This window comes from Polypterus senegalus, chromosome 5 (assembly GCF_016835505.1).
Source record: "Polypterus senegalus isolate Bchr_013 chromosome 5, ASM1683550v1, whole genome shotgun sequence".
NCBI lineage: Eukaryota > Metazoa > Chordata > Cladistia > Polypteriformes > Polypteridae > Polypterus > Polypterus senegalus.
Genome location: NC_053158.1, coordinates 43,291,716 through 43,314,547, shown reverse-complemented (window position 1 = coordinate 43,314,547; position 22,832 = coordinate 43,291,716). Strand labels below are relative to the sequence as shown.

Sequence of the window (22,832 nt, the reverse complement as noted above, 5' to 3'; positions counted from 1 at the left end):
CCCTGATTCAGAGTGTGTTGGCACTGATACAAAAGTAGGTTAGAGTGAAGCAAAAGAGAGAGAGCAACAGAGAGAGCTTATTTTATGTTTAGGGTAATTTAGTTCTCTGGATACCTGCCCAGAAAAGCATGCTCACTTGATTCTGCCTTTTTCCCCCATCAAACTGACCTGAGTAATAGCACTATGAATAGTTTATTCTTTAAAATGTTCGTTTGACTGCTAGCTGTTTTATATAGCACCCTTCTACAGTAAAAACTATTACAAAACACTTTATAATAATAGAAGCAAAGTAAGTTGTTTACACGAGTTTTGCTGTTGTATCATTGTCACTTAGGTTAATTGACATGCTCAGGGTCACACAGACAGTCAAAAGCAGATTTTGTCATTTAAAGCCCAGGATCTTAAACACTTTAGACCCATAATTACTTGCCAAAAAATCTGTCAAATTTTATTTTATATGGCTTTCTCTAATAAACAGCATTGTGTTCATGACCCTGATATTCTGATTAAGGGTCAAAAGGAGATGGAGATTATCCCAGCATCAAGCACAAGGCAGCAACCAACCCTGCACATGGCCTCAGCTCTGGTTCACATCTACAGTATTGTTGTTTTAATATGCACACAATATGCACTCTGGAAAGTTCAGCAATTCACTCAGGATCACAGTGACAGGAACTGTATTGTTTCTTCTAGCTTCTAGTATCTTTACCATCAGACCATGATTTGTACCTGTATTTAGATTTAGATGCAGACCGTTTTTCTCTGTTCTCTTCTAGCAAATTGCTGAAAAACACTGACATGACGACCAGATGACAAATAAGCAGATTTCATGTTAAAGTAAATTAAATGAATTGAAAAAAGACAAATCTCTGCAGTAGAGTGACAGTTTTAAAAATCCTTTTAGAAGTCAGATTTGGGCAAACCGAGTTGACTAACTAGTGATCCTAGTCCAGTGCCACTTGCATCTCCTAAAAGCCATATTCATGATCATTTTTAATGGCATATTTAGCACTCACTGAAAAATATTTTTTTAATTTTCAAGTGCTGGCATATTAAATAGCAAAAATATTCTACGGTAGATAATTACTCTGACTATTTGCTCACAGACTGACTTGTCATTTTTCTTAAGTTTCATTTTTTCAGTTTTAATGAAACATAATCGCTGGGGCAGAGAAGGGGAATATTCAGTCATAACTGAGTCAATATTTCTACCACATACAAATCATAACAAAATGCATGATTCATTTAAATATTATCATCATTTTCAAAAGGTGAGAGTAAGTCACTATAGTGCATATCAATTAGTTCATATGTCATTATTTTGCTTTGTTAGTTTTTCTTGGTAACATTAAAATCTCTGCAGTCTCAAGGTGACACTCAGTAAAAACTAAAGATGTTGAATTTTTACATTAAAATGTTCATTTCATGTTTATGGTAAATACAATTAAGACAATAACCCAAAGAAAACATGCTTTTTATGACCATTAACACTGAATCTTTAAAACTACGGGATGAGTGCCGCATACTCCTTTTAAAATTAAAAAAATGCAATAATCAAGTGAATAGCAATAACGTATACACCCATCACTTTTCTGAGCTGTTTAATGTTACTCTGTAATGGGCATTTGGAGTCTATCTGTACAGCATTGGGTACAGCACATTTTAGGTTTAAAAGTGAAAACCTAGCTTTTATTTTTGTTTGGATGTGGGAGGAATGTGAAGTGTTAAGCTGAACATGCAGCTTCCAAAAACAGTGATACACCCAGAAATGCAAGTTCCTGAATTTGTGAAGTAGCTGTGCTAACTACTCTGCTTCCATATCATCATTGTACAGTATATGTGTATAAAATACACTGTTTTCCCTTCTCAAAAGACATTTCTCTAGCTTTCTACCAACTTTTATTTAATTGAAGATTTAAACTTGGCCCTGTGTGAGATTTGTTGTCAAGGAATGAAGTAAAATCCTTTTGCCCAATACTGGTGGAATAGGCCCAGACACCAGAGACCATAAATTGGATTTATTGGGTTTGGGAATATGTTACTTTGTTGTTATATTATCACATTTTTGAGGAGATGAGCTCTATTGCTCCCTGAATTTAGACATTAAAGAGGATATAGTCTATGTATGAAGTTCACCACATTTGTAGGCTCAGCTTTAATATGGGACAAAGAACAATTATTTTTGATTGATCACTTTAACACATGGGCAAACACAATATTGCAGAAGCCAATGACCCAAAGCATTGTCTTTTCAGACATAGGCACACAATTATAGTTCTGCCTTTATAATGGAAGTCAGCTGTCTTTTAAAAGCAGTGTCACAGGGAAAGGCAAGGATTAAAGAAAGTTTGAACTTTTTATAGAATTACACAAAGATATAACACTTGGTTGGATTCAATGACCTGCTCACGTCAAAACTGTTCTAATGTTCTAAACATGGCAATGTCATTTTATGAACAGTATAGTTTTTGAAGATAAAAATATATCCCTGAAATTATTGAGTACCCACAGGTATTAAACTTGAAACATTAATCTTTAATATAGCAAAATGGCAATGCACAAACACATGTGACTGTATTCATGAATGTCTTGAAGATGACTAACCAACTTATACTTTGAAGATTTTCAATGAGTTAACTCCTACATTTAATTAATGTACCCTTGTATATTTGTATAGCAACATAAAGTGCAATTACAGTACAAGTACAATTACAGAAAAGTAATGAGACTGGCAACACTGCAAGCGATCTGGCAACACTGCGCTGTTGTCCTTGATAGAGCACGTGTATCAGTACCCTCCCATAGCTCAGTGCTAGTTTCAACTCCTTCCGTTAACTACATGATTTTTGTGACGCTATTAGCGAAGTTGTGTTTTTGGTTGTGTGTCATGCAAAATGGAACAGCGGAATTTGGAGCAACGTTGTGCCATTAAACGGCAAGTGTGATGTTTGAAAAGTTAAAACAGGCCTATGGGGAACATTCTTTATCCCGAGCTCAAGTTTTTCGCTGGCAAAAATCATTTTTGGAAGGCAGAAAACACGTTGAAGATGAACACCATTCAGGGAGGACTTCGAAAACCAATGAAAACATCGAATGTGTGAACACTCTTGTGAGATCAGACCGTCGTTTAACATTAAGAATGTTGAGTGAACAATTAAATTTGAACAGATTTACCGTTCATCAAATTTTGACTGAACATTTGCACATGCGAAAGGTCTGTGCCAAAATGGTGCCGAAAAACTGCCCTCTCCATAACAGAATTTTTGACCTCAAAAGGCATTCCTGTGGTTCCCCAGCCCCCTTATTCACCTGACCTCAGTCCGTGTGACTTTTTCCTTTTTCATAAACTGAAAAATGTCCTGAAAGGACGCCATTTCGGGACTTTAGAAAACATCCAAAACAGTGTAACGGACATGCCGAAGACCATACCGGTTGAAGACTTCCAGCTCTGCTACCAACAGTGGGAACAACGTCTCCATCGGTGTGTAGCTGCCCAAGGGAACTACTTTGAAGGGGATAACATTGATGTTTGAAAAATAAAAACTTTGGTAAATAAAAAATCAGTCTCATTACTTTTCTGCCACACCTCGTACATGCATATTAGGTACTATAGTGATTAAAGTATGGCAAGCGTAAGTGGAGGTATATGTTTTAGTGAGCCTTACAATAGACTGGCTTCCTGCCTCTTGGTGTTCCCAGGATTGGCACCACCTTCCCACAACCCGACCAGGATTAAGTGAATTTGAGTATGTTGTTATGTTCTGTTATCCATCCATCCATTTTCCAAACCTTTTTTTATCATGAGCAGGGCCCCAGCAAGCATAAGGTGCAAAGTAGAAACAGTCCCTCCATCGCAGGTAGAACACATAGACACACACACATACAAGGGTAAATTTAGCATCGCCAGTACACCTAACCTGCATGTCTTCGGACTGTGGGAAGAAACTGGAGCACTCAGAAGAAACCCATGTGCATAGAGGGAGGAAATGCAAACTTCATGCAGATAGGACCTAGGATATCAACCTCAGCCTTCTTGTTGTGAGGCAACTGTGCTACTACTGTGACAACATGCTGTCCTAATGTTAGTTATGTCACAACCAAATAAAGTATGCAAGGGTGTTTTAGTGAGGTATAGGTAGATTCAATCTGTACAGTTGAATATTTTATCTTAATACAGAGATTATTATTAATATTAACAGGTGTTTAGATAATAATAATAATAATGTAATTGTAAAATGTTCTGTAGATCCATTTCAACACAGTCATGTACAATCCCTCTCACAATGAAAATCAACATAAGCAAAAGTATATAAATACTTTATAGATAAATATGTTTATGTAAATATATGTGCAGGGTTTTGCCAGTTAAGTTAAAATTCAGCATAATTATAATCAATCAGAATGAATATACAGTACTGTATATAGGAAGTCACTTTTACTGTAACATTGATGCCTGATGGACCAACTGTGCTGGTTTTAAATCCTGCATATAGTTGTCATCCAAGTGGAGTGTGCATGTTCCTAGTGTGTACATCTTCTTTCCTTCTGTGTACTCTAGCTTTTCTACCACTTCCTTAAATACATGCTGGTTAGATGGACTGGTAATTCTAAATTGTCTTGGTGTGATTGTGGGTGTGTATATGAGTAGGCCTTGCTTTAGACTGAAAGTCCACCATACACAGATGGCTGTTGCCTTACTCACAGTGCTGTTACAGTAGACTCCAGCCCCTTACAATTTCATTAAGTCAGTTTAAGAATGTTTTGTTATATATGTATAGACGCTGTTAATATAAAGGATGTTTCTTTTCATGTTACTGGTTAAAACAGGTAGTCAGAAAGCAAAAGAGAAAATGTATGGATATATAATATGGAATTCAGAAGTAAAGAGTCCAGTGGCTGTTAGTACAGCATTGTAGACACTGAATATGTGTACCATGAACATTAACCACATTAGTGGCTTCATGCATTTATATGTGGAATGGGCCACCTCCCACATCCAGATAGTGGCTTTTCCGTGGTTGGAAACAGAATGTTAATGAAAGGGGGAGACGTAACTTATGCAGACTAACAAACAGGCTACAGTTGATCAGTTAGTAGTAGAGTTCAACCCTAGCGTCGAAAGAGGCCTATCAAAACCGTGTACCATGGAAGACTGGAAAAATATTGCGTTGTATGATGAATCATGGTTTCTGCTGATTAAAGCTGAGAACCAGAATTTGGCAAAACCACCTGAGTGTACGGTTCCATTCTAAATGACACCATTATCCGCTAATAGCGTCATGGTGTGGAGAGTACTTTGGTGGCCCACATTGCATTCCTTGATGTGAATGGAAAAATAATTGAATTCTGTATACAGTTTCAACATTAATGCTTGTTTAGTGTCTGACCTCAAGACAATAATGCCTATCTGCAAATAATCTTTTTCAGGAAAGTAAAACCCCATGACACAAGCATAGGCGAGGGTCTAGAATAGTTACTGCCTTCAGTTTAATACAGTAACTTTTCCAGTCATTCTTATTCAGCCTCTATGTTATTAGACTGAGTTAGTTGTCTAGAGTAGGCATTCACCATGTACTAATTTTAACAATTGTGGAAAACACTCGAGTTATCAGCGGTCAGCATTACTGTACCACGCTTTTCAACAACTACGTAAGTCATTATCCTGACAAATTCATTTTCTGTTAAAAATTGAGAAATATGTTGTTGTTTGGTAGATAGATAGATAGATAGATAGATAGATAGATAGATAGATAGATAGATAGATAGATAGATAGACAGACAGACAGACAGACACACACACACTCACACTATAGTCTGAACACACCACAAGGGCTGAAAAGGAAGAAAATTAAAAAGAAACAAAAAGTTCTGACTTGGTTGTCATAGCCATAGTGAGGCGTTATGTGGGTGTATTGGCTGTTGGTATAAAGGAGCCCCAGTAGAGTTTCTTGACAACACTTTTGCTGAATAATTTTTTGGCTGAAAGTACTCAGTGTCAATGTGTCAGGAGAGCATTGTTAATAATGTCACTCACTTCACTTCTTTGCTACAACCTCCAGGGGGTCCAGAGTGTGACCTATATCTTAGCTTGTTAATTTGGTGGGCATCTCATGAAGTGATGTGCCCAGCCCAGCACACTACAGTGTAGAAAATTTCACTGGTCAGCATCGGGTTGTGAAATATGTAAAGGATGTCACTACCCACATTAAAAGAACACAGTCCCCTTTGAGAAAAGAATATGCTCTGCCCTTTCATATGTAGTTCCTCTGTATTACTAGACTAGTCCAGCATGTCAATGTTGTGCACTGTCAAATACTTGTAGCAGTGCAACACCTTCAAATCCACTCCCTGAATAGTGACTGGGTGTGGCAAAAGTCAATATCTATTTCCTTGGTTTTGCTGATGTAATGTGAACAGAACAGTGGATTTGAGTTTTAGGAATATTTTACTGTGAAGATCCATTTGATAGTGAGCATTGATCCTCTTAAATGAACCCCAAAAAATAAATGATCCTTAGAGTGTGCTTAGCAGGCATTGTTTATTTGGATTGTAACATTGCCTTAGTGGCCGTCTTCTTCAGCACATGGACACTGCTGATTTTCTTGTTGATGCATCCAGAAATCATATTCCCCCAGAACATAGTGTTAAAGAATTCTTTTAGTGTAGTGAAGATCTATCTATTTTTGCAGAGATTAAACTTAGCCCCAAGTCTTTAGCTACAGATATCCTCCAGTATAACTGGGTGCATGTGTTCTGTGAGGACAAGTTTGAAGATCTGTAGAAAAGATAAGAAAAAATACAAATCAATAAAAACAAACAGGCTACCTTTAATTGTGTGCGCTTTTCAGACAGGCTGTTACCTTGAAGCCACTCTTACTCCTCTGTGTCATTATCATGTTTGCATTTTTAATCACTAATCCATATATAGGCAAATGGTTCCTTTTAAATGTAAAACTGTTTCTTTTATGTCTCTATAGTACAAGGGTGTTGTACCGTGTTAGCCATTATGAATGTAATGAAAACTCCAGTAAAAGGACACTTTTTATTGGCTAACTAAAAAGATTACAATATGCAAGCTTTCGTGGCAACTCAGACCCCTTCTTCAGGCAAGATGTAATCAAACATTGAAGAATGTTTGCCTGAAGAAGGGGTCTGAGTTGCCTCGAAAGCTTGCATATTGCAATCTTTTTAGTTTGCCAATAAAAGGTGTCATTTTGCTTCACTTTTATATCTCTAGTAATATCTTCCACACGGCCTCAACCACCTCTAAAAAAAAACAGAACTTTTATACATGAAAACCACTGTCCTGCAAAGATGAGTGTGCATGTAGAAAAGAACTGAAAATCTCATACTGACCTTTAAGGATTTTGACACTCTTGATATCCTTATGCTATGAAACATTCTGTCATTGTTTACACACATCTTCAACTATTATCATACACTGATAATTTCTGTATTATCTATATCTATTATTTATTATTTATTTATTATATTACATATCTTACACATCAATATTGCTGCTACTTCTTTGTCCTATCTTTGCACAATGTCTTGTCTTGTTTGTGTTTTAATTTTAAATTTTTGAATTTGTATTCTATTTTTAATTTACTATTTGCACATCATGTTGTTACACTGTGGACCCTGAGCTTCGCAATTTCGTCTATCTGTATACTTGTATATGTTTGAGATGACAATAAAGTTCACTTTGACTTTGACAGGGTCCAGTAATGTTCTGTTTTTTGATATTTCCTAACCCACTCAGAAAGCAACTCTTAATTTTACAGGGTATTTGTGCTAGTGACTGCTTGGTTACATTTTATTATTATTATTATTATTTACTACCTGAAATCCTAGCAATACAGCAAAAGAACCAATAAAGATGCATAACTGAAAAAAAATAATCAGGTTTGAGAATGTTATGTTTATGTAAATTTATGCTTCAAAAACAAAGGGCCACAACCTTCATAGCCATAGATTGAAGTCGTAACTGAGATTTCATGGCACATTTCAACAAAAGGTTTTCCCATTTAAAATATACACATCTAATTATCAGTTAAACAGCTGAGTCTTTTTAACAGATATTCCATTCCAATCACACCGCAGCATGCTATTACTATTTTCTGAAAGGGTCCATGCATTTTTGCGGATTATACACACTGTGTCATATATTAGAAAGAAGACTCAATCCATGATTGTAAAAAAGTAGTAAATGCATAGCTATTGTAATGGAAAAATAAATACCAAGAGAATACATGGGAATAAAGAGTGGTGCACCCTGGGTGTCTGTTGCATATAATGAGCCTAGTATATTTTTGAAAGTGTTTTGAACGTGACTGATTTCATTTTTAAAGTTATCTAACTTACATAGCAATAAATTCCTTGATGAAATGGAATATTGCTGAAAACTACACCTACAAAGTGTTTCTCCAATGCTTTGATAGTCTTATTTTATTACATTAGAAAAGGATAACAAATGTTCCAGATATGCAACTTTGATCTGTGCAAAATGTCTTACCTCTAGGGTTGGTGGATTGAAAGTCTTAGTTAAAATATGTTTAATGGTGTTACAGTTAAAATAGAACTGAAAGCCTTCCATGTATTTATAAACTTTTTTACTAGAAATAGTAATGAGGATATAGTAATCTAACCATTTGCAATGTTGTTTCCTAAAAATACAGAGTTTATATATAAACTATTTTTGTTGATGGGTCTTGAATTTATTTTTTGCAACAAGATGCATTTTGGGTTTCAGGGATCCTAACACAAAAATTGATCATTTTGATAATTACACTGTAGACAGCAATTGCTTTGTCTTATTGCTTATAGAATGTCACATTCACAATTGGGGTTCAGTATTTTATTTTCCAGGTACATTTTGCACATGTGAAGTTAAATATGTTACATCGTTTTACTTCCATTAAGTATTGTCTTAAAATAAACAGTTGCAAAACCTTCTGTCTCATGGAAGCATTTGCAGAATGCTGATACTATATTGTATTGTGCATTAAAAGTACACCCTTGTGTAACAATAATATGCTTCTCTGAATTGAAAATATATTTATAGCAAACATTGTACATTTGCACAGTGTAATACAATCTATTCAGCCCTTAACATCAACAATAAAATGGGCTAAAAAAAATCCCATTCCTGTCATATTTGATTTTTATCACCCAATATGTCTTAGACAGCTAGGACATACTTCTGTATTTATTGCTATTTTTGTCTGTGTGGATCACATGTTCACTCAGCATATACAACTCAAATCACTTGCAGCCCTACGACAGAAAATGCTGTGCTTTTGTTCTTTAATAACTCCCTTTTGTGCTCTGGATGAAGAGAGATGTTTTTGTTTCTTTCACTGCTGCTTTGCCAGCTTACCATTTTTGTGTGAAAACATCTATATTTCCTCAGAATGCTGCAAAAGCTTGCATGGGCAGCAGAAAAACTCAGTATGACAGTAGGACCACAAGTTATGTGTCTTAACATTTTCCAGACATCAGGGTGCCAGTGTGCAGTATGAAATCTTTGGAATAAACATTTACTGAAGATGACTGCTTTCTGGGTAATGGCTGCATAATTGCAGATCATGTCAGGGACTCACAGAGGCAGAGCTTTCCCAACTGAACTTGATAAACACTGTTTATGAACTGAACTACTTTGGAGACTGTGGCATCTAACAGACACCTGCTGATGATGTGTGCAAATGTTTGCTTTGTTTGATTCAACAGTAAATTATAGAACTAAAACAGACGTTTAAAGAGCCTGCTATATAAAAAAAGAATATCTATTGGATATTTAAGCTTTAAATCTTAGACTGTCTTAGTAAGTCTTAAGATCAGGTTTATGCTTTATGTTGCTGACACCAAAGTGATGACTTTCCACTTTTGTTGGTAATCTGTTTTAAGTGGGCACAGTACTTGTATCTGTTGAAAATTAAGTTTTTCCATAGTAATTATACTGCATATCATTCTATTGAAAATGTCTGGGGGCTTCTATTGTGTTTACTATAATTTTAAATTAAGAAACAGTTAAATAGTGAAGATCATGTGCACTAGCTCAGTTTACTATAATAATCGAGTTCACCCATTCACTTACATTTCACTTCAGTTCCGTGTGCCGGACAGTCCCACCCAGCCACAACAAAATACGAAACAAACAGGACCCCAATGGAAGCGAGATGTGGCATCTCAGTTGGACTACCCTCGACTACCCTGGGTAAATAACGTATTTAAATAAATACTTTTTAACATAAAATGTGATCAGCTATTTAAACTGTGTTTTAGTCATTGATGTAAAGTGGTGAAGTACAATTAATTCCAGAAGGAAATTTTGTTTTCTGTTTAATACACTTGGTTATAGGCAAAATTTCTGTTTTTCATGTTTTTGTAATCTTTAATATATTTCAGGTAAGAAAAGTAATGTGTGTTTTGTGGATGCTATTTCTATACTAAAAAAATGTTGGATTCAGTAAATATTTAATAATCTAAACCATCAAAGTAAAGTCGGCAATTTCATTTGGATAAATGTAAAATGAAATTCTAAAGAAGTGAATAAGAGTTTTATGATGTTTTTCGTTATACAGTGTGTTGACTGCACACATGCACACACATATATACTATGATCTAAACAGGTGCAGTATATATGTGAATTCCTATATGCATGCCAGAAATTTGAAAATATGTTAGCATGGACAGTTAATGGAACAAAAAAACACATTTTATTTTCTTTGCTATCCTTTGAAAATAAAAAAAAAAATTGAATTTATTATACAAATGCCAGGAAGTGCTTGTCAGTATAAAACTTTATAATATAGGTACTGTAAATGAAATGCTTTGTCTCCTGGGTTTAATTATTGTAGGGCATATAAATTAACATTTTGCAGCACCTGTTTCCAGCATGGTTTCTTCTTTCTTTAGGAGATTATAGTTATGAATGCCCACATTCCTTTGGGTCTCTTCATTAAATTACAAAAACAGTTCCTAGTACAACACAAATGAAGCAGACATGTATAATCATGCAAGACGAACAACAACTCCTCTGTACCCCTCCCCCTTCCCTTTCCTCTGCATTGTGTTTGAACCAAGGGAAGCTCTGGTTCTGTTATGTGAAGAGCAAAATATGTTGTTTAAATGGGCATCAGAACAGATTCATGTCACAGGGGAAAATCTGAATGTTTTGCCTTTAGGCCACTGGTGCTTAATCCTCTAGTGCTCAAAATGTGAAGTCAGGTAAAAAAAAAAAATCTATATTTGACTACAAATGACATTATATGAAAATCCTTCTAAAGGAATTGTTTGCTCATGTACAATTAGAAAATGGGTCAGAAAATGAATAAAGAAATGACAGATGCAATTCAGAATATGGTGTACTATCTCCACCATAATTACAGTATACTAATGCAAAATTTACAGAACATGTATTTTACCATACTGTACATTACACTTTATTAGTAAAAACAAACTAAGCTATAGGTTCAATATGTAGCTGAAAGTCTAAGAGCTCTTCCAATAAATACCTTAAAAATGGCACCATGTAAGACACAAGATTCTAAAATATTTGCAAAAAATGTAGTATATTAATTATTATTTTTACACATGAAAAGGTTTCAGTAGTTGATGACATTTATATAATTGTAGACTTGTCTGGTAGTATTAGCCCAGTGGCTAAAGTGTTAGAATGGAAACTTGATGATATGCCAGTTCAGTCACCAATTTCCATTACTGTGTGAACCAGATCAAATCAATCCATTGGTCTATGTCTGGTCTGTAGAAATGAGTAAACAAACATACAATGTGTGGCTTTTCACACATGTCATGTGCCATCGCAGATATATACTGCATGTACCAATGTTCATTTTATAATACATATATAATAAATATATAGTAAAATAAGAGAGAGAAATACATACAGGATTGGGGTACCACAGGTAACCTAAAGTTCAGTGTTGAAAATAAACCTCTACAGGAAAAATTAGAACAGCTGAAAATATTATCACTAGCGATATAATGGCCATTTTTAAGAAAAAAAAGACGACCTTCTGACGTGGGATGTTGCACGGTCAGAAGTCTGGTGCAGTGTGATATATGACTTCCTGTGCTGCTGTATTTTGTAGTCGAGTTAGAGGAAGAGATGGGGCTGCTGTCCCAGGAGTGTAAGTGACGTCAGTAGGCCCCAAGAGAGTTCTCCTCCATCCTAGGGTAAATGTAAACTGAGTTACTGATTGTATTACACATAGATCCTTCCCATAAGTATTTTAGACAGACCAAGACTATATAACATGACTGACGCTAACTTGCCTGACAATATATGCATATAGCCAGAATGTTATGTACAGTACATTATAAAGAAATGCTGTATATCTGAAAATATTTTCAGATGTTTTAAGAATGTTACATTAAAAGTGTTAGAAGTTAAAAGAAGCATAAAACGAAAGTACTGAAAGTGGAGACATAAATATACTCCTTATTGAAATATAACTGACAAGAAATAATTAGACATAATGATTTTTCAATTAAAAACAAATGTTTGTACATATAATTAGAAGCATGTCCATTTTTTTATTATTAATTAAGAGGAAAAGTCAGGTGATGCAGTGGTAGGCTCTGCTGTGTCACACTCCCAGGTGATTGGCCTGGTCACTGCCTGTATGTATTTTTGATCCTTTCTTTGTAGAAGTCTCAAGAAATGTCCAATGATACTGCAACATCTGAAAGACAAGGTTAAAGTTTATAGGAAATTCCCAATTGGCACCTTGATACTTTGGCAATTTGTGAGTATGCCCTGTGATAGACTAGCACCCCATACCAAGTTGAGCCCTGCCTTGAGCCCGATCATGCTGATAATGAATGCTTATATTTAAATATATATAATACAGTTGCATATAAAAAGTAATAACCTTATATGTTGTTTAATTCTTCATAGTTATTGCTGGATGATATTAAGTAAAATATGACATAGTAGCTTTTTAATGTACACTGTTCCGTACACATTATATATACAATAAGTAAGCAAATTAACAGATACTTGAAGAGATTTTACTAGCTGGAATGCCATTGAGCACAAACCAAGAACCAGTCAATTTCAGGGTATATCCTCACTCATTCAAACTGGGCCAGCTTAGTGTCACCAGATAACTTACCACACATCTTGTAAATAGACAGTGGCCAAACAAGGATTTAAACATAGTCCTTTTGCTCTGTAAGATATTATTGCCAACCACTGTGCCACCCAAAGAAATATATCTTTGTTTATAATATATATATATATAAAAAGATTTATATTTATTGTGTTTTACAGCATTTGGCAAAACATGCTTTCTGTAAACAGTGTATGTTTTTTTTGTGAGTGAGTGCCTACTATATACATACTGTACATTTGTGTATGTATATGTTTGATTCACATAATGTATTAAGATATGTATTCACATACATTCAGGAACATATGATTATACTGTAGTGAAAGCTGTTACATCAGTGTCCCTATATAACTTCTCGCTCATTAACACCTGTTTGCCCAAGCTTTCACTGTTGCATAATTAAATTTTTCTGCCAACCAGAAACATTGAGGAGCTCATAAATTGTCCTTGTAAATGCTTTTCCTTTTGTTTGTTTCTTTTTTTTCCAGTCGGTAAGTATCACACATCTGGATGCGTCTAGTAATCTTAGAAAACTTGCCCTATAGCGCCACTTGAAAATGATCCTTTATGTTCAATTTTCAAATCAGTACATGCTTTAGGGCTTATAGACACTGCTAAGTAACAACATATGGCAGGCTACTGTTCTTCTAATGTTGCTTCAAGCAAATAGTGTAATTCTGCACTTGTAATGATTTTTGCAGAGAACCAGTTCTGGAAAGTAGCCAGAAGTATGAATTCAGCAAGTTATTATTATCTGGAAAAATTCCAGGGCTATTTGCCATACCCATATTTTTTTTCAAATATCATTTTACTAACAAGAATTTATTACATAAAGTATTTTAAATATTACTTTAGGTACATTTTGTAAGGGTGTACTGTATTTCGAAATACAGATATTCTTCTACTTAAGGTTATTCTTCTTCATGCAATATACAGTACACTCCTAATGAAAAAAATGGTTTCTTTGGAAATCAAAACCTAAATGTTTCAGTTATAGGTGAGCAATTTCATTACAGGCTGTGGTATAAAGTGGAAAAAAAACTGTCATCTGACATTATAAAAAATATTAGTTCTTTGTCCATCTGATCTCTCTTTCCTGAAACTCATGTAGCCATTAGTCAGAATGGCCTTTATTAAGATTAAATGGTAGCATGCGGTTCCCAGTGCTGCCAGCAAGAGGTAAAGGGAGTGAGATTTAAATTAGATTGAATTTATCCTCACAACATTCATGATGGAGCATGCAGTTGGAATTTTGAAAGCAGATGGTATATTTGTGCTTGTGTGCGTGTGTTTGTTTGCATGCTCCAGGAAAAAGCCAGGAAATATTCAGAAACTTTGATATTCAGTGTGTGCTTCTGCTTTCTTGATGAATTGTATAGTAGCAAGAATTTTTTCAACATGCAATACTCCATGTTGAGCACCCGTCAATATCAAATATCAATTTGGCAGAAATAATCAAAGCCCTTTTTTAAAATCTTTTTTATTTAAGATTGCATATTTACATGCTTACGGATATTAATGTAATCCTGATACTGATTTCTAGCATTCTTAGTAAACTTTGAAATCATTATCAATTTTATTGAACCTAGAAAAAAGTGTAATAAGGGACAGCACAGCATCAGCTCTTAGACATCAAAAATACATTTTATGAAACAACAGCTAAATATTTTAATGGTAAAATATTAAAATGGCATGTATGTATGTAGCAGCTGGAGGCTGGCCCAGCGTTTCAAAATGCATTACTTACTTAGAGTCACCCAACTATTTTCCAGGCCAGTGCAATACTTTTTAAAATTATTCACATATACTGAGTGAGCAAAAATGCCATAGGTGTGATTTGTTAGGGCTCAGATCACAAATGCTTGCCTGCATGAATTTTAGATTAAAGACATAAATTATTTGTTTGATTGTTTAGTGGAAAATCAATATGTACATAGTTAACTTTAGTAAACACCACCAAGAGCCTGATTGTACACCATATATGTCCCACTGTTCAAATAAGAGGTTTGTATTGACCCATGTTCAATCCATCCTGCCAGCCTAAGCACTGAATAATTAATCAAAGTACTTGATTGCAAATAGCGTATATAAAAAACAAAGTCACATTTCCCATTCACTTAAGAAATCTTTCATGTAAAGATAATTAACTTCTCCATAGCAGTACTCTTTTTTTTAACCTTTCCTCTCCTCTATAGAGATTTCTATATTTAGAGTTAAATCATTTCAGCTTTACCAAATGAAAGAAGCTATGGAATATTTGCTACATAATCAGAAGAGACTCTTTTCTCATATAATTGAGATTCGGGCAGTATCACTGGGACCTAAAGAAAATTGGCTCTTAGCAGTTATTGACTCGCTTCCTCCCTACTTTAAGGACTGCAGTATACTCAGCAGCTATTTAAGTAAACATAATTATTTTGTAGATGAACTGATTAGAATAGAAAATGTTCTGCTAATGAGAAGCACTAAAGAGATTTGTTTCAATTCATGGTGGTTTCTACTCAGTTTAACATTGGCAAAAAGTTGCTATTTATGTATTATTGATTTTATTAATTTCAAATAATTCCTGTTCATTGGCACTTTAGCTAGAACATTTGGAATAATGACCATGCCATATTCTTTTTAATGCAACATTTACCTTTAAAGTTTTTTCAGTATAGTTTATCCTTATTAAAAGGATTGAAATGACATTTATTTACTATTTTCCATTGCTCTTTTCATAAATTGAAAAAGGAAACTAATTTAAAGAGATAGATTCATTAATTTGTATTTTTCCATCAGCATCACTAGAAACTTAAAAAATTGCAGTACTAGCATCATTGCAAAATGTAGTCATTCATATAAATTTAAGCAAGAATTAAAAATAGATTGACAGCTATGTCATATAAAAAATAAAGTAATACATGCAATAGCATTCATAGGTTTGAAATCATTAGAAATGGATACTTCTTTTTGTCAAGATACCATTAGATTGATTTAAACATATGGTCAGGAAATTACTTTTATTGCAAAGGGCTATTACTATTTGAAATGACTGAATTATAATTTATTATTCACATATGACTGTAAAGCCCCATTTTCAGCAGCCATTACTCCTGTTTCCTAATGGTAAACTCTCATAGCCCATCCTTAATTAATTATGATTAAATGCTAATTTCTTATTAGAGAAACCTTTGTAAATGTGTTAGCACAACTGAAACGTTTTATTGAGTTCAGTAAAGCAAAAAAAAAAGCCTTTCTTTGCATTGTATCCCAAACGTTCAATTCTGGGTTGGACAAAATAAAATTGCGAGCAGCTATTGAATATTTTCTGCTCTAGATACTGACACATTTGTTTTCAAAGGTGAAAATGTGCTGCACAAAATCATAAATAAAGATGAGTTTGCACCTTATTGAAAAGAAAAAATACAGCAAAAATAAAGGATCTAAAATATTAAAATATGTAAAGTATTTTTTGTTGTTTATACTGGTTCAATTTGGAATTGACAGTTAACCTAACACATCTATGTTTGGGAATGTTGGGAGAAAATGGAATACTCATAGGAAGACACAGACAGGCCTATGGAGAATGTGCAAATTCCACACATACCCAGGCTCAGGATTCAAATTAAGGATGAAGAATAAATGATGATAACAGGACTACTGCATCACAGTGCCATCCATACTCCAAAAGCACGTTACAGGAGCATAAGCAGCAGGCTAGGGCCTTTCTAAACTACATCTCTCTTCTAAACTTCATGGTAGAAAAATGTTTCACAACAAGAAAAAACATCCATGTAGATAGATTTTTAAGACAAAATAATTTCCATCATGTCCTTGCAATAATAATATTAATTTTGGCAAAAAGCTTGGCTAAGAAAACAGAATTGAATGTCTGTTTGTCCTTTGTTAGAAATGTAATAACTAATGGAAAATACAGAAATAACTGCTTTTTTGCACAAATGAATGTACTCTGAAGCAGGATACTGGTGAAATTCAAGACGCAAAATAATTACTTTACACATGTCTCTAAGAGTAATGGTCTGGTTCTCTAATCCCACTTTTACCCTAGGTTATCACTGAAGTTGCATGTTTTTAGTCAGACAATTTTTTGAATTATAGAACAAGGAATAACATTTTCATTAAACTTGCTACTGTCTTGACTAATCTCATTTTATCTTCCTCTATCTTCATTTAATGTTGCTGTCATTAAAAACCAAAAAGGTTTGCTTCTGCTTCAGAAGATGTTTATGCAGTGGATTTCATTCACTTTCCTGATTGTACTGTTAAGACTGGCTTTGTGCACCCAATATTGACCAAGTTTATAAGAACATAGTATAGAAAATTAGATCATATTAGTTTAAAAAAAACATACTATGATATTACAATTTATTCATAATGCTTTATTTTTTAATTCATGCAAGTTCAACTTAGCAATCTATCACATTCTTGCACATTCATGCATTAATGTTACATATTGCAAAATGCTGATTATTCCAGTGCTTTTTGATAAGCAACATTCTTGGTTTTGATAAACAACATTTGTGGTTTTACCGTTAGGTTTGAGAATGATTTATATTTTTCTATTTTTCTTGGTTTAAGCATTTTAGAGAAAGTACACATACACTACCTGTCTGTATGAAAATGATGGATTTTTTAAGTTAACATCTGCTATTATAAGTAACTGCATTTGAACCTTGAGTATAGTTGTAGTAAATGTAATTCACAGAGAATATTACAGTTGCTTGAATTAAAAGGCATGTTGACGTGCATGGAATAAACACATCTCCTCCTCTTCCGGCAAAGCCTGATAATAATGTAAATTTTCTAACATTAACACAAGGTTCTTTTACACATAGTCTTGTTCCATTATGCAATTTAAAGATTTCGCAGACACGTTATTGTGACTCCAGATGGTTTTGTAAAGTTGAGGAACTTAGCTGGACAAAATACAGCCTGCTGCATCATCAATAGACTTGTATTTGGTGGCAATTCTGTATTTTGAGAGTCTTATTACTAACGCATTCATTTTTAGGTGTTAGAATCACAAGTTCACAAAGCCTTTCCTAGCTTCTAAAGAGGTTGAAAATGTTTGTAAAAGCATTCTTTTATAATTCTTGAACTGACTAGAGCGCTGTGCAAAAGTCCAATGGAAATTAAATCAGATTGTTTGGATCCATATGAAATTTGTTCTGTGAAATTTATGTGCATAAAATTAAATTGTATAGTGTGATAATGTGGGGTGATTGTTTATTCCTCAATAAAGAATAATTACAATCTAATGTAATCAAACATCAGACTTAATTGGTGTGCCATATATGTGTTATATACAAAATAAATTGTTGTCTGTCACATTCAGCTTTTATGTAGGACATGCTGTATGTCTGTTTGTCAGTCTATGGAAGTGGTTGTCAGGGTTCCTAGCACCCTGTGTTACTCCTAGGGTTGTAGTAGGTCATGTTGCAGTTATTTTACAGAGCAGTTGCTTACGTCTATACATTTAACAAAAGCTATTTTGAAGTTCTTAACTGAACTATAACTCTTGAGCATCTAAGCTCATGGCTAAAATGATATGTTTGACAAACTCTATAATCTGCTTGGTGGCACAGTGGTTCTTGCTTCTGCCTCACAGATATAGTGTCTTGGATTTGAGTTTTGAGCCTGGATGATGTTATTGAGGATTTTGTACATTCCCTCCATGTCCCTGGTGGTTTGCACTGAGGTACACCAGCTTTCCTCCCAATTTTCCAAAGATGTACAGGTTGAATTAACTGGAAATTCCAAACTGGCCCCTGTGGCAGTATGGATGCGTACTACAGTGGGGCTCGTGATAAACCGGTGCTCTCTCTATGGCTTGGATTGGCTCTGACCCCTCACAACTCTGAACTATATTAAGCAGAAGCAGAATATTATGTTATATTACAATTTACTATGAATTATGATTAACTGTTGAAGTTTTTATTAATGGCAAATTAACAAAATCTGCATAAACTTAGTCTAAACATGTATTGTTGTCGGTGACAGTAGTTAAATTAGATTGTAAATGATTTCTTTTAATAATTTGAAAATGTGTGTTATGTTTTGAATAATAAGCTTACTGAACTTTCCTCTCTTTTGCATAGACTATAAAAAGGCTGGTAAGTTTCAGCTTTTTTCTACATTCCGATGTAGTTTATTTTTTTCACATCTACATTTTAAAGAAATTTTCCAGTCTTTTCAAAATAAACCCAATATTAAATAAATATGTAGTACCATGTACCAAAGATGGTCTTCAAACTTGAGTTAGACAAAACAATAACATAAGTGAAGTAACTCTATTAAAGTGATAGGTCAAAGGACATGATAATAATTTAATGAATTAAAAAGGGAACAAGTTTGTTCAACATCAATACAAACATCCAGTTTTTGGAAGCAGTTTTATTTTTTTTTTTAATCACTAAGTGAAATGATTTTCATTTAATGTTTTCATTGGCAAATGATAAAGATATCATTTGATATAAACACCACAGCCACAGGGGTTTCCCCGAATGCTGCTGATGAAAACCAGTGGTTTAACTGAAAATAATAGTTTACTTAAAACTTTGCCACTCATGTTTTTTGGTTTGGTTCTGGCAGGTTTTCAACAATATTATTTATATTGATATGGTATGTTGTTACAGTTTTAAAAAATATCACACATTATTGTCTTTCTTCATTATTTTGATTAAAACAGTGCAAGGTCCCAAGCCTGAAAACTCAAGGAAAGTTCACAAGTGACATAACAGTTTTCAAAACAAAGAACAGATTCAAGAATAGTTTCAGTTCCAATTTTAGATCACTACTAACCTGTATAGATGTATAGCTGTATAGATATGGATGTACAGATGTATAGATATTTATTATACATATACATGACATTTTCAAACCCACTATACCAGCAGGCACAAATCAACTGTTCCAGTCCATCACTGGGCCCACATGCACATTAATAACCTGTCAGTCCATCTCACAGGTCTTTGCAGTAATGGGGGACCTGAGAAATCAGAGATAAACCCATGATGATACTGGTGAGAATGCATAAACTCCACAGAGACAGTAACCAGGAGTGAGATTTGAACTTTAGACGGCCAATCCTTAAGGCAAGAGTACTAACCTAAATATACATATGGAAACTTAATACTTAACATTTTATACTTTTGACACTTAGTAATACATTAATATAATGCATTACTTGATTCTGTACACTTAATGTATGTTATGAAAGCCAATAGTATATTTCAACATTTTATCATAATCAACTAGTAGTAAATATCTTTTGTAAATAAAAATACTTGAATAGCCTATTAGAACTATTCAAATTGCTAGAGAGCTTATACATAACATCATCAGTCTTTTCCAGGGTTTACTTGAGTTATTGCTTTATAGTACAGTATAGCAAACAGGAAAATAAACAACGTTAACAAATCAAATTAAGGATGGAGAGTAATGCCATAGTTAGTAATACAGTTATAGAGTACGGTTAGTATTATAAACCTAAAGTTTATTGATTATTTTAAGATTTCAGCAGCATGTGAAAGCGAAAGAAGTTGGTATCATGTTATGCAAGTGAATTAAAGAAAGTTTATCTCCATTTCTTAAATAGAAATATTTCTTCCCCTTAATGCATTCTTTATCCATTATTATGTTTGAATTATAATAAATAATTCCTACTGCAATAAAACTTCTTCCAATTAATTGAACCTTGAAAACAATAAGCTGAGCGCATATTCTGGATTTTTTTCACTTTTTATGCTTCTTTATACTGTCTTTAACACGTTCACCCCAAATTTTCAAGGTTCAGGGTAGTATCAAGGCCATTATTAATTACTTATAATTTATTTTTCCTTACATTATTAATGAGAAAAATTTTGCTTAATAATAAAGTAATGGTACAGTAGTTAGCACTCTTGACTCATAACTCCAGAGTCCTGGGTTCAGATCCCAGCTGTGAGACTGAGTTTGTGGAGTTTGCATCTCAGCCCAGTTTCTGCTTGAGTATTTCTCACGCTTTGTCAAATGAAAGACAGACATGCCATGTTAATTGGTGATTTAACATTGGCAGTGTGTGCAGGTGTGGAACCTGCAATGCACTGGTGCCCTGGCCAGGATTTGGTTGCCGCCTTGCTGTTCAGATAGGCTCTAGCCCAATTCTAACGGATGGGCATTTAGGAGATTTTAAGAAGAAGGGATTTCAAGATAATGATAGTAAAAGAATCTTTATTAACTCATCATGTGCTGTATTGCATAAAGGTGTGTGCATTATGAATATGTACTGATTTTCCAGATCATATTTGTGTTTAGCACTGCATTTGTATCAATTTAAAGTTTCCGGTACGTTCTGTATTTTAAAATTGAATACAAACAAATTTGAGTATGGAAAAATTGTAAGAAGTGTTAAGTAAATTGTGAGAAGTGTTTTTAATCAACAATAATAATAATAATAATAATCTGTAATGAAATGGCACTATGTCTAGTGTTTGTTCCTGCCTTGTGCCCTGTGCTAGCAGGGATAGACTCCTGTCCTCCCTGCAACCGTGCACGCTAGAAAATTACACAACATATTAATAATAATGTCTTTAAATAAGCATCATTTCACATGCCTCCATTTTATGGATTTCCAAGCCATGAGTTCTTAGACTCTGTTTCTAGTATTTATGTTTACAAAAACAAAGCAGTGTTACCAGTAAAAAAACGTTTACTGTATGTTTTCCCAATTATCTTCTTAAAGGAATATGCCACCCAAAAATTATATTTTTTTAAATACTTGTAGTTTATAGTGGGCTGAGAAAAAAAATTAATCTCATGTTTTTCATGAAGAATTAGAGAAATATAATAAACTCCAATGGTGACTCATTTTTGGGTGGAGTATTCCTTTAATGTACTAACTAAAAAGGTAAGCAAAATACTGTATATTGTGTAATTATTTTTCATTTGTCAAAGCCATCTCTTCTGATACAGAGTTATAGGTTGGCGAACCTATACCAGCAGCATCAGGCACAAGACAGAAATCAAATCTGGCCAGGATACCAAGGTACTCATACTGATATAGAGTGGTTAATCAGCCTGAATTGTAGGTCTTTGGAATGTGGGATGAAACCAGACTAGGTATGCAGATTATTTCGCAGAGTTTGACCATGCTCCATCACACCTTCAGAATGGCGACTTCTAATCCCAGTCTGAGCATTTCCTGTGTGGTGGCCTATATATTTCCAATGATTATATGGATTTTCTTTGGCTACTGTGCTTTCTTTTCACACCTCAGAAGCATGTAAAGCCAAATGACTGATAACACTATATTGGCCATGTCAACAAATGATTTTGGATGGATGTGAATATGTCATGTAGCAGACTAGTGCTCACCAAAGGACTGCATCTTATCAGGGCAGATTTTGGCCTATGTTGAACCTGAATTGGAATAATCCAATTTGGACAGAGAGTGAAAATTGCGTAGGGAGTACACTAATAGATTTATTCATTCTCAAGAATTTAGTAATGTTGATACTTCTCTTCATCTACTGTTTTCCGGTTCACAATATGCTTTTCTTAATTCAGAAGAAAGTGAAATCACACAGGACAGTTATTGCAAGTTAGTTATGTAAAGCTATTCCAACTTTTTTCATATGTAATTTAAAGTGCTTTTTCTTTATTATTACCTGTAGCTTTTTAGAAGCTGCTTACATAAATAAGAGGTCTTTTCAG

At 34.1% G+C, this 22,832-nt stretch overlaps 1 protein-coding gene across 5 annotated transcripts in view; it reads left to right on the top strand.

Moving 5' to 3' along the window:
* Positions 1–22,832, top strand: part of tox (thymocyte selection-associated high mobility group box) — a 253,725-nt gene that overhangs the window by 116,684 nt on the left and 114,209 nt on the right. For 3 of the 5 annotated variants that reach the window (XM_039754559.1, XM_039754560.1, XM_039754562.1), the window contains exon 3: positions 10,109–10,216. The exons of the other annotated variants lie outside the window; for them this stretch is intronic. In XM_039754559.1, the coding sequence (XP_039610493.1) occupies positions 10,109–10,216 (108 nt within the window). The remainder of the gene's footprint in view (positions 1–10,108; positions 10,217–22,832) is intronic. 5 annotated transcript variants of the gene reach the window in all.